Source organism: Ochotona princeps, chromosome 3 (assembly GCF_030435755.1).
Source record: "Ochotona princeps isolate mOchPri1 chromosome 3, mOchPri1.hap1, whole genome shotgun sequence".
NCBI lineage: Eukaryota > Metazoa > Chordata > Mammalia > Lagomorpha > Ochotonidae > Ochotona > Ochotona princeps.
Window position 1 is genome coordinate 30,987,524 of NC_080834.1, and position 12,458 is coordinate 30,999,981.

General features: G+C 52.6%; 1 protein-coding gene across 3 annotated transcripts in view; it reads left to right on the forward strand.

The window, feature by feature from the left end:
* Positions 1-482: 482 nt before the first annotated feature.
* Positions 483-12,458, forward strand: part of HLCS (holocarboxylase synthetase) — a 181,672-nt gene continuing 169,696 nt past the window's right edge. For 2 of the 3 annotated variants that reach the window (XM_058661641.1, XM_058661642.1), the window contains exon 1: positions 10,748-11,002. In XM_058661641.1, coding sequence (XP_058517624.1) covers positions 10,808-11,002 — 195 coding nt within the window. In that variant the 5' untranslated portion in view covers positions 10,748-10,807. Of the gene's footprint in view, positions 717-10,747; positions 11,003-12,458 lie in introns of those variants that run through there. The other variant, XM_058661643.1, reaches the window with a different exon arrangement.

A 12,458-nucleotide genomic window follows, 5' to 3' on the forward strand; every position in this document is an offset into this window, starting at 1 on the left:
CCTTTGCATCTCTTAGGGTGCGCAGTGGCGGTGCAGAATAACAATAGTAATATTCCATCCTTATGGTAGAGATGTGGTAGTGCCCTTAGTATAGAAAAAGTGAAACTAATAGACAAATTTTGGTTACTGTTTCTAGTCAGGGAGGGCTGGTAAGGAACCCACAGAGCAATTAATTTCTGCCCTCATCACGGCCAGCCTTCTTTGGTTTCTTTTCTTTTGTTTTCCTCCCGGCCAGCAAAGCTGCCAGCCAGTCTCACTGGGTGCCAGGAACACACAAAGCCTGTCCCTTGAGCTTTCCAGGGCCAGTGGGAAGGCAGACATGTGGGCAGCAGAGTCAGTACAAGATGGGCTGGTGTAGGCCGAATGCTTGGGGACAGGTGGAGTTCTGAACGTCCTAGGCTAGGCTACGGGACAGAGCGAGCAGGCCAGTGGAGGAGGGCAGCCGGCAGCCAGCTCTGTGGGAGCCAGAAGTCACAGCCAAGTGTGGCCGGAGCTCCACCCGCCAGAGCGAGGCTGGGGAGTGGCCAAGGTTTGGGACTGCGCCTAGGAGGCGGTCAGGAGAAGGCCCAGAGCCTGCGTCTGCGTGCGCTTTTGGCTAGCCATCTGCCACCTGCGCAGTCCTGGGCAAAGACTCCCTCCCCATCTCAGCGTTGACCTCCCGCCCCCTGGGCCGTCCGGGTGAGGGGCCAGAAGCAAGCAGTGGGCCGGGTCTGCAGGTAGGTGCCACACAGCTCGTTTTGGGCTCCTGGGTGCCCTGGGGCTGTGACTCCCACGTGTGTGTTCCGGAAGGGATCATGGGATCCAAAGGACAGGCCTGGTTCTCTGGCTTGGGTTTCCTGCTTTTGATCTCGCTGTTTATTCCTCCAGGGGGAGTTATTTATAGACGAGGCTGGTTTGATGCCGTCTGATCTTGTAGATTTGCCTTTTTCTAATTGGAGATGCCTGGTCAGGGTTGGATATTGTCCTTTGGGGGGCTGGGCTGCACAGAGTTCCAGGCAGCCTGCCACTCCTTGCTCTCAGGATCTTCAGGGACTCAGTCTCTTCGCTCTGTTTTAGGATCTTCACTATTTCAGATGCAGGTACTGACCTGCGTCTTTCTACTGCTGTTCCAGCTGCTGCCGTGGCTTGCATAAACCCTTTTTAAGAACCACAAGCTGACCTGAAAAGCGAGGGCCACGAACCGGAGGGCATGCAGCTTCCCTGGACTTTTCTGGGGATCACATACTGGGTGCCAGGACGGAAATAAAACGGTGCAGAGGTTGATGCTTGCTTCCCTGCTGGGCCTTGTAGGGGCTGGGATGCTCTGTTCCTCTCCACTGGAATATTCCAATACATCAAAGTTCCAGCATCAAAGGTTTCTGATAGATATGAAACCTGCCCCCACCGCATACACACTGCTGTTAAGTGGGCACTGGTGTTCCTTAAGCTCAGAAATCTCAGTATGCAGGAGGAAGGGGCAGGGATGCAGTGTGCACCCGACTCCCTGTGCCCTTTCCCTGGCAGTGCCTGTTCACAGGGGAGGATGGGTCTGTGGTAGGTGCTACTGATGGTGGACAGAAACCTGCTTTTCCAAAATTAGTATCTGGGAGGGAGTGAGAGCACCCCCATGTGTGGGTTCACTCCTCCAACTCTACATCTGGAGGGCTGCAGTGCTGAGCTAGGAACAGCGGCCAGGTCTCCCGCATGGGTGGTGGGCAGCTGCCGCCCTCCGCGGTCCTGCTAGGACTCCGAGGTCCTCCTGATTCGGGAGTGCAGCAGCCAGGAGATGAACTGGTGCCCATATGGGATGGGATGCTGGCATTACAGGTGATGGCTTCACCTGCATGCCACAGCCCATTTTGTTGGTTTGTTTTTAATTTCATTTTATTTGAAATGCAGAGAGGTTCGCTTCCTGAATGCCATTTGCTGTCTCCCAGGGAACATGTAAGGAAGCTGGATCAGAAGAGGAAGGATTGGGGCTTGAACCCATGGACTCTGCTATGGGCTGTGGGTAGGGACCCACTGGTGCTTGAAGGTTCCAAAGAAGGGTTAGCAGGGCACAGGGCAGGGGATCCTGAGAACAGGCATGTTACTGTCCCAGGGTTGCCATGACAAACATGGCACTGGGTGGCTCTCAACCCAGCGACGTGCTTTACCACGGTCCAGGGTGAAGGTGCTGCCAAGGAAGGTACCACCTCAAACTTCTCTCCTGCAGGGCCTGGGTCCTGATGTGGCCAGCCATGTGTGTCGTGAACTCCTCCTCTCACACGGACACAGCCCTCCTGGGGTGGGCTCCCACCCACTGGCCTCCTCTAACCTTAGGCACTCTTGAATGACCCTGACCCTAAAGGCCACATGCCTGGGTACTGCTGGGCACTAGGGCTTCCGCAAGGAGGTGGAGGGATGCCATGAGGCTCACATGGGGACAGAAACAGGATAATGAATTTGGGAAGAACCCAAGGGAAGAGTCCAGAGAAGACCCCTGCATTCCTCTTGCTGCCTCCCTCTCGCCCCTGGCCTCGGTGAGGCTCCTCAGCATGTTCAGCTTCCAGGGAGGCTGTTGCCAAGGAGACGCCAGGAGGCAGAAGGCTGGGCATCCCTCTTCCTCCACTGGTGCCCACCACAGGACAGGATGGTGACTTCCAGCTGCCCCCAGAATACCCTGGTCTCAGGCTAAGGAAATTCCACTTGCTTTGTCTGCCCCAGCCCTGTGGGCAGCAGAGACTGTTGGTCTAGTCCTGGCATGGCTTCCCTGGCCCACGTCCAGGGACTATGCGTGAGCATCATGCAGTGGCCAGTTTTGGATATACCTGCTCTGCGAGTGTCTAGTGGCTTCTGTTGATACTATGGCCAGGGGTGAAATAGAAAACGGCTTCAAGGAAAGATGGTGGAAGCCAGAATTCTAGGCTGAAAGGGGGTTGTGGCCAGGCTGGTAGGCTGACACCAGCACTCGCTAGGTTTTCATCGGTACCCTTCTGAGACAGAGGCCTTCTTGCGCTCCTGCCCAGTGGGGCATGCTCTATGTCTCAAGTGCTTATTCATCCATGATCTCCATTCCCCGTTTCTGGTTTTCTTGGATCTACTGGTTTGGAGTTTTTTATATATCCTAGATATGAGTCTTTTACCAGTTACTTCTGTTATGAATGCTTATCCTCATTCTAGAGCTGTTCTTGTTTCTAAAGTGTCTTTTAAAAAGATTTATTTATTTTTGTTGGAAAAGCAGATTTACAGAGAGAAGGAGAGACAGATAGATCTTCCATCTACTGATTCATTCCCCAAATGGCCACAATGGACATGTTGAGCTGAGCTGAAACCAGGAAACAGGAGCTCCCTCCAGGTCTCCCACGTGGGTGCAGGTGCCTAAGGACTCGGCTCATCCTCTACTGCTTTTACAGGCCATAAGCAGGGAGCTGAACCAGAAGTGGAGCAGCCAGAGCATGAATTGCTGCTGCCCATATGGGATCCTGATGGGAGATTAGTCAACTGACCCATCACGCTGGGCCCCACTCTTCTTTGTGTTAATTATTATTATTATTATTTATTGTTTTTTGATACACTTTAGTTGGCGCCCTTCTTTGTGTTTTAACTAATCTTTTTTTTAGTTTTGGGCCTATTTTTTTTTTTTAAAGATTTATTTATTTTATTACAAAGTCAGATATACACAGAGGAGGAGGGACAGAGAGGAAGATCTTCCATCCGATGTTTCACTCCCCAAGTGAGCCGCAACGGGCCGGTGCGCGCTGATCCAAAGCCGGGAACCTGGAACCTCTTCCGGGTCTCCCACACGGGTGCAGTGTCCCAATGCACTGGGCAGTCCTTGACTGCTTTCCCAGGCCACAAGCAGGGAGCTGGATGGGAAGTGGAGCTGCCGGGATTAGAACCGGTGCCCATGTGGGATCCCAGGGCGTTCAAGGCGAGGACTTTAGCTGCTAGGCCACTGTGCTGGGCCCATGAATAAATCTTAAAAAAAAAAAAAAACCTTCTAAATCTTGACTTCTGTGTCTTCTCCATGTGGCTTCCTTTCTCGCCCGGTGCATCCTGATGCGAGTCTGTGCATGTGCCAAGCCCTCTTTGGCCAAAAGCCTTTTATTTCTGGTTCTCAACTCTGAGATGTGCTGGCAGGTAGACAGGCCAAGCCGAGAGGTCTTTTCTCTAGTGGCACCCTCCGCTTTGCTGGTTCTCATCTGGACGCTGGGACTTGGGGGGCAGGTGTCTGCCTTCTCAGGCAGTGGTTTTAGGGCTGTGGTCTATATGTCCTTGGGATGCTTGGTCTCAGGACTACTGTGAAAACTGCACACTGGATTTAAAAAGAATGGCACCGCAGGAGGAAGAGGGAGTGCAGTTCAGCTCTGCCTACGCAGAATGTACCAGCAGTGCATATGGGCCCTAGTTCGATTCCCGGCTGCTCCACTTCTGATCCAGCTCCCTGCTTATGGCCTGGGAAAGCAGCAGAGCAAGGCCAGGAGTGCTTGGGACACAGCATCTGCGTGGGAGACCTGGATGGAGGGAGCTCCTGGCTTCAGACCTGTTCAACTCTGGGCATCGTGGCCATTTGGGGAGTGTACCAGTGGATGGAAGACCTCGGTCTCTCTTCTCTTTCAAACAAGCCAAAAAATGACTGTAGAGAGAGATGGACTTGGATAAGCACCTACTGCGAACATGTCAGCTTCAGTTCCTTTTCTATCCCCTCATTACTTGCTCAGACAATTCTCCCCTTGCAAATAAATGCCAGCATCCCATATTGGCATTGGTTTGTGTCCTGGCTGCTCCACTTCCCATCCAGCTCCCTGCAACTGGCCTGGGAAAGCAGCAGAGAATGATCCAAAGACTTGGCACCCTGCACCCACATGGGAGATTCCAGAAGAAGTTCCTGGATCCTGGATATGGATCAGCTCAGCTCCAGCTGTTGCAGCCATTGGAGAATGAACCAGCAGATGAACATCTTTCTATCTCTCCTCTCTGTAAATCTGTCTTTCCAATAAAAATCAGTTAAAAAAAATACGTTAAAGCATCTCAGAGTTGTTAGCAACATTAATTTGAACTCATGCTTTTAAGAGAAAAAACAGGTTCATTCTGAGTAGTGTGATGGACTCACACCCCCCTGCCCCAGCCCACTGAGAGTGTGCATCAGCCCCTTGTCCATTGTATGCTTGCCGGGAGCCTGCCTGCTTAGCATACTGGCTGTTGCAGCATTGCAATGCTTGTGCTTTAAGTAATCCTTATTTTAGTAACAGCCCTAAAACATGAGAGTAGTGATGCTGGCACTTGTATTACAACCGCTTGTGACAGCTGTCTTGTCTTATATGGTCGCTGCTAATCTCTTGTGTGATTTATAACTTACAGTACCACAATGTGTATGTGTAGGAGAAAAACTGGCAGATATGTAAGCAGTACTCTGAAAGTTTCAGGTGTTTACTGAGGGCCTTGGGACACATTCCTGCACATAAGCAGGGGGAACTACCATAATTTGGTAAAAGGTGTTTTATTCCAAAGGCAGAGGGATGGAGGGAAACCTTCTCCCTGGTGGTTCACTTCCCAAATGCTTGCAACAACAGCCAAGAGTTCCATCGGGGCATCTCACTCAGGTGGCATGGGCTGAAACACTTGAGCTGTCATCCACTGCCCCCAGAAGCATTAGCAGGAAACTGGATCAGAAGCTCTGAGTAGCTGGGACTTAAAGCCCCTGTACTCCAATATGGGCAACTGAACCACAATCTCTACCCTCTACTATAATGTTTTAACTTGAATCTGGAGAAGGGGTCACACTCTGGGATTACAGGAACACTGATAGGATGGCAGTGTGAAGTCACTGTCTCCCAGAATATACAGGAAAGAAAATTGTAAAACCCTCTGAGAACAAAGGCTCCCAGCCAAACGGGACAGTTGGTGTGTTCCAGAGAGGACCCCTCGCCTAGTGCAGTCAGCTGCACGTGTGGGAAGCCTTGGAGGAGCAAAATCAGGAATTCCTATTTCTGGGCTTGGAAGGTGTCTGTGCATATTCAGCAGTATGTGCACCAAAATGTGTTGGAAAATGTGAGCACTTATTGTGCCGGTTTCTGAAATCCCCAGATAATCATCAAGTCTGAAGCCGGTGCTAAGGCATAAAAGTGGTTTATTCGAACTAACCTAGGTCTCCCAGCCACCTCCCCCAGCCCAGCATGGCCGGGCGGGGGAGGGGCAGCCGCTGCAGGATCCGCAAGCCCGTGAGCCAGAGAGAGAGAAAGGAAAAGACCCCGAGAGCCCAAGCTCCCCAGTTTTTATACATTTCAGGCTATTAATTATACAGTCATGATCTAGCAGGCTTCTATTGGTGGGTTTGAAACTAGCAACTTTCAAAAAGTACAAATTCCTGAGGAGTGGTCTGCCTACGTGACCTGCCAGGTGTCCTGCTGGGTGTCAGGCCTAGAATCCACACAGCCCCCAGCAGAGCCATCAAGGCAGGATCACAAAGGGCAGAAAACTTCCAGGCTCTTCACACTTACAAGTTGCAATCACACTAAGATCATTTTGGTGTAAAACTTGGTGTTTGGAGACAGCTGAATGGTACCTTATAGCCATTTTAAGGTATATAGCAGCTGGTCCTGTATATGAACTAAAATTGAAATGTCAATGAGCTAATCATAGGTTGTGGTTAAGAACTTGCTTCTTTTTTGTTTTGTATTGTTTTGTTTTGTTTTTTTTAACATACTGGTTACGCAAAACCTTGTCAATTCCATAATGTTACAAATTGCTGTTAATGTTATATTGAGACTCTTAATTGACTGGGATGATATTCTGCCGGCTCTGACTTTGGACCAGAAATGGTCTCCCCAACAAACTGTTCAACCCATCTGGACAATGAGTGGCTGGACTCTATGCTGGGTATATGTTTGCAAGGAAAGAATCTTGATGGAATTTGAGCTGTAATACTGCATCAAGGTGGAGGAATCCACCAGGGGGGAGGGGTGTAGGGAGGGGTGGGGGGATTCCCAGAGCATATGAAACTGTCACATAATGCATAATAATTAATAAAAAAAAAAAAAAAAAAAAAAAAAAAAAAAAACCTTGGTGTTTGTCAAACAAAATTTCAAAAGTTCATGGGAAATGCACTTTATGGAGAAAATTCCACAGTTTTCAAAGCTGTTTACATATAAATGTTCTTTTTCTTTTTCTGCGGGGTTTCCTGAAAAATTTAAAAGGTACAGTGAGCAGGCAGAGTGTGGAGTGGGGTGGCAAGGAGAGATAACTTTCACCTACTGATCCACCCTACAAGCACCTGCCAACAGCAAGGGCTAGGAGCCAGAAGCGAGATCTGAATCCAACTTCCATGGGCGCAAGAACCCATGTACCTGGGCCAGCACCTGCTACCTCCCCATGCATCACAGAGAACTGGACTGCAAGGGTGAATCAGCCTGATTTTGAACCAGGCAAGACGGGCTGCAAGTGGTGGCTTAACCCACTGTGCCACTGCACCTGTTCCTCCATAAGCTGCTCTAAGTCACCTGATGGGTGGTCAGGTCCTCTGATGCTTACATCCTACCCCTTCTCCTTTGCTATCTGGGCACATGAAGCTAAACTCTACCCGCCTCATCCTTTTAGATGAGAACACAAGCGAAGCTGGTTTTGTGACTCTGTTTAATTTTTCCTGTGGCCCTCCCACCATCTTTCCTTTGAGTGTTCTTACCGTCAGCGTCACGAGGGGAGCCTTACCCCTCCTCAGTTCACCCTGAACTGCACTGATCCCCATCCTTAGAACTTAGAATTGGTACCCAGGACTGATGCCAATGCGTAATTTACCCGAGATGTATTGTGAGAGCAGGACATCTTGGAATGGCTGACGGTGAATGCAGAGAGGGCCCAAGGGCCAGGAGGAGGCAGGGTGTCTGGGGTGGAGGGGCCTGTGAGACCCTTTCAGAAATGAAAACTGCACAACCAAGAGCATACTTCTCCACACCAGCAGGCGCGGGGAGTGGTTCCTACAACCACAATCAGCAAACTCAGAGCCGCTCTACAGGACAGTGTCTGTCCCCAGACAGCTGGTCTTGTCATTTTCCAGGTTCTGGTAGCCCTGTGGCACCTTGAAGGGGCCCAATTCTTTGCTTCTCCAGGCAAACCCTGTCAGGTCTCGTCAGCACACAGGAACCCACTTTTCGGCAGTCACTTGCTGCTGGGGCGTGCAGGCTCCAGCTGTGCCAATGATGTACTGTCTTGGGTCTCTAGCCCACTGCTGGCAACGCCCGCCCGCGTACTGAGCCGAGCGGAGGGACTAGGGTTACAAAAAGACAACACAAGACAACACGCAGTGGGTCACTCTTGTAAACAGAATGCCAAGTTTATTTGGGGTCAGCCTGCACCTTTTATAGTCTGCCTAGTCCCTCCCAGTATTATCTCAATGTTCAAGCAACTCCTAAGCTCCCCTGGGGGCATCTTAACAAGGAGGAAGTAAGGAAGAGGAACTTGCATTCAAGCCAGGGGCTAAATGTATCAGGCCAAGATTGCCCATTCTGTTACCCCTTAGAAAAAAGCTAAGCTGTGGAGTTAACCCTTGGGAGACCGGGGCCTACAGCCCACTGCACCTGTGCTCTTTAAATAATCATTGCCACATGCGATGATGAGTGTTTCCCAAGTCATCTGAGCAGAAGCCTGAGGTTCTGAGTCCCGGGGGTTTTTTGTCCAGCAGGCCCTAAGACCACTGAGGAGGGGTGAGGTGACAGAGTTCTTTGGCCACAGAACCACCAGAGACAAACTGCTGAGGGATGTCCATTTATTTGGAAGAAGTTACAAGCTTATATACAGTAGGAAATGGGGCAGGCAGAAGGGCGGTCCCAACAGTACTAACACTCAACAATGACCTTATGACTGGCAGGTAGGCATGTCTATCTCTCTAGACCCTCCAATCAAGTTATAGGTCGGTCACCTTCTTGGCAGACTCATTACATGTGGCTAAAAAACAGGATGAGTGTTAAAATTAACTTTCTAGAGTTGTTTACCAGGGAAGTCCTAGCAAGCTTGTCCAAGGACAGAGAAGACTAGGGAGCAGCCCAGGGTTCTCGCTGCATGCCTAGTGAATAAGCTGGGTTGTGGCCTTGGTTAGCCAAGACCATTGTCAGGGGGTTCCACCAGGGACACCGTGGCCGAGCACCTATGGCCTACCTTATGGGCTAAGCAGGCAGAGCTGCAAAGGCAGTCTCCCACATGAGCGTGCACGTTCTAAGTTGTAATTTCACTTAAAAAAAAAAGAACTTAATTTTTTTTTTTTTTTTATTTTTTAGATTTTTATTATTATTGGAAAGCTGGATATACAGAGAGGAGGAGAGACAGAGAGGAAGATCTTCCATCCGATGTTTCACTCCCCAAGTGAGCTGCAACGGGCCAGCACGTGCAGATCCGAAGCCGGGAACCTGGAACTTCTTCCGGGTCACCCATGCGGGTGCAGGGTCCCAAAGCTTTGGGCCATCCTCAACTGCTTTCCCAGGCCACAAGCAGGGAGCTGGATGGGAAGTGGAGCTGCCGGGATTAGAACCGGCGCCCATATGGGATCCTGGGGCTTTCAAGGCGAGGACTTTAGCTGCTAGGCCATGCTGCCGGGCCCAAGAATTTAATTTTTAATTTTTTAATTTGAAATGCACAGTTAACAGAGAGATCGCCCATCTGCTGGTCCACTCTCCAGTTAGCTGGAACTGGAGCCAGGCACTCTTCCGGGTCCCCCATGTGGGTGCAGCAGCAAAAGTCGCTGTGAAGAACCTGGATGTTTTCTGTCTTTTGTGATTCTGCCTTAATGGCTTGGCTGGGGGCTGTGTGAACTCCAGGCACTTCGGCAGGACACGTAGGCAGACCACTCCTCAGGAAGGAGGTGCCTGGTGTTTGATAAGATTCACCTCCCTATAGCGATTTGTACTTTTTGAAAGTTGCTTGCTTCAAACCCACCAATAGAAGCCTGCTAAATCATGACTATATAATTAATAGCCTGAAATGTATAAGAACTGGGGGGGGGGCACAGTCTCTCTCTCTCTCTGGCTCCTGTGCTTTTTTTTGTCCTCCCTGCTGCTGCCCCTCCCCCGCCCGGCCATGCTGGGCTGGGGGACGTGGCTGGGAGACCTAGGTTAACCTGAATAAACCACCTTTATGCCTCAGCATCGACTTCAGACTTGATGATTACTGGGGATTTCAAAATCCGGCACAACAGCTGGACCACCTCTGCTGCTTTCCCAGGCCATACATAGCGAGCTGAATCGGGGGTGGAGCAGCCTGGACACTAATCAGCACCCATATGGGATGCTGGTGTGGCAGGAAGAGGCCAAGTTTACGGGTGCACTCCTGAAATGTTCCAAACAACTGGGGTTGAGCTGCCCCCCCAAAGCCAGAAGCCAAGAGCCGGGACTGGAAAAGGTGTCCATACAAGATGTCAGTGCTGCAGGCAGCCGCTATGCCTCAGCGCTGGCGACCTTGGGTGTCTTAACCACTAGGCGAAAAGCCTGCCCTTTTACAAGTCTATCTTTGAATTCAATGAAGACCGGTCTAAGCGGTGCACCTGCTTGCTTCTACCGTACAAGAAGTCGTGTGGGCTGTGGATGCAGAAGTGCACGACCCCTGCCTCCATCCGCGCGGCCTCGGCGCCCACAAACTCCCTCCTACCTCCAGCCTAGGCCATCAACTCCAGCCCCGCCAGCGGCCTCTGCCGGTGCAGCCTCGGCCTCCGTACGGCCTCAGCCTCCCGGAGGCGGCTCCCGGGCCCTCCCCTCTCCACCGCGCCCCAGCGGGCGTGCGAGCGGCCCGGGCGTCTCTTCCGGCCGGCGGGCGGGGCGGGGCCGGCGCCCGGGGCGGGCTGGCGGCGGCTGTGGCGCCGGCCATGCTCATCACGCTGTGCTACCTGTACCTGTGGGCGCGCTGGGGGCGCCGGCCGGCCGAGCTGGTGCGCACCACGGTGCGGCGGCTGCGCGCCTCGCGCTGCTCCTTCACCTTCTGCGGCGCCGCCGCACAGCCCCGCGACGCCCGCGTGTGCCTGAGGCGCGGCGGCCGCGTCTTCTGCGTCGCCGAGGGCCAGGTGGGCGGTGCGCGCGCGGAGGGCCGGCGTGGGGCGTGCGGCGGGCGGGCCGCGGGGGCCTGGGCGCCGGCCGGAAGCGACGCCGGGGACCCCCGCGCTCCGCCCCTCGCAGCCGGGAAGGCGCCGGGAGCCGGGCCGTCTCAGCCTCCCCCGGCCGGGCCGGGGAGCTCCAGGGACCGGGGTGAGGGGCTGTGGGCACTCTGGCGTCGGCCGGGCGCACCCCGGACATCCTCTCCTGCGTGGTCCGCTAGCGTTTGAGTGAACCTGGACTTGGAAGGGCCTCCCCGGGCTTGTCGGGGACTCCTGAGGGGACACAGCCTGGCCCCTGTCCAGCCTGTCAGTGGCGCCCGGGGCCCCGTGCGGGTCACAGCCTGTGTTAGGGCTCGCTGACACCAGCTCCGTGCGCTGAGGCACCATCCGGGCTCTGTGGCTTGGCCCGGGGCCCCCTGGCTGTGGAAGGGAACAATGGTTCTTCCATGCAGCCGATGCGCAGCGTGGACCTAGGGCGGCTCTGTGAGCGCGGTTGCCTGGTCTTGCGTGATGATCTTTTTTCTTCCCCGAAGTGTTGTGGTCTTCAGGGCCTCTGTGTCTTGAATGAGGACGTGAGGTCTTAACGTAAAGGTGGAAGTGAACAATCTTGTTTCGGAGTTGGAGGTGGAGGTTGCAGTCTTGTCACTTGGTGAAAAAAAAATCCACTTTGTTTTTCCTGGGCTGTGACACGGCGGAATTCCAGCCTCTGTTTTCTGCTAGGCAGCTGCATAACTAGTTCTGCCTAGCAATAACTAGTACCACCCAGATGCCAGGGTGCCCAGGCTGCTAAGAGCTTAAGTCTCTTAGAGACCTGATAGTGGAAGATAATGTAACCCGAGGAAGAATGGATTGATGGGTTTTTCTGTTGTAGTGGTTTCCAAGCTGAGGTCGATTCATTAAAACAATAATCATTTTTATGTGTAGCGCAAAGTAGAAACTTTGAACACAGGAAAACATAGATACATAACTTTCTGGACAGTTTTACTTTTTAAAAAACTTACCTGAATGGGGTGGGGGAGAGAGAGAGAAGCGGAGAGAACACCTGTTTGTTGATTGACTGCCAGAGTGCCCGTGGTGGCGGGGACTGGGTAGACTGGAGCTGAGAAATCAATTCAGGTCTCTCACGTGGGTGCCCAGTTGCCCGAGCTATCACCACTGCCTGCCAGGGTCTGCATTGGCAGGAAACTGCAGAACGGAGCTAGAGCCAATCTGATGTGGACTTGGGCATAAAGTTATGTTTTTACGTAAGTTACAGAGGGGGTGAAAGAGACGGTCTCCCCTCTGCTGCCTCTTTCTCCAGTGGCTGCCACAGCCGGTGCTGGGCCGGACTGAAGGCAGGAGCTTCCTCCTAGCTCCCGTATGGGTAGCAGGGTCCAGGCCCTGTGCCCGGCCTCCGCTGCTTTTGCAGTCTGTTAGCAGGAACCTG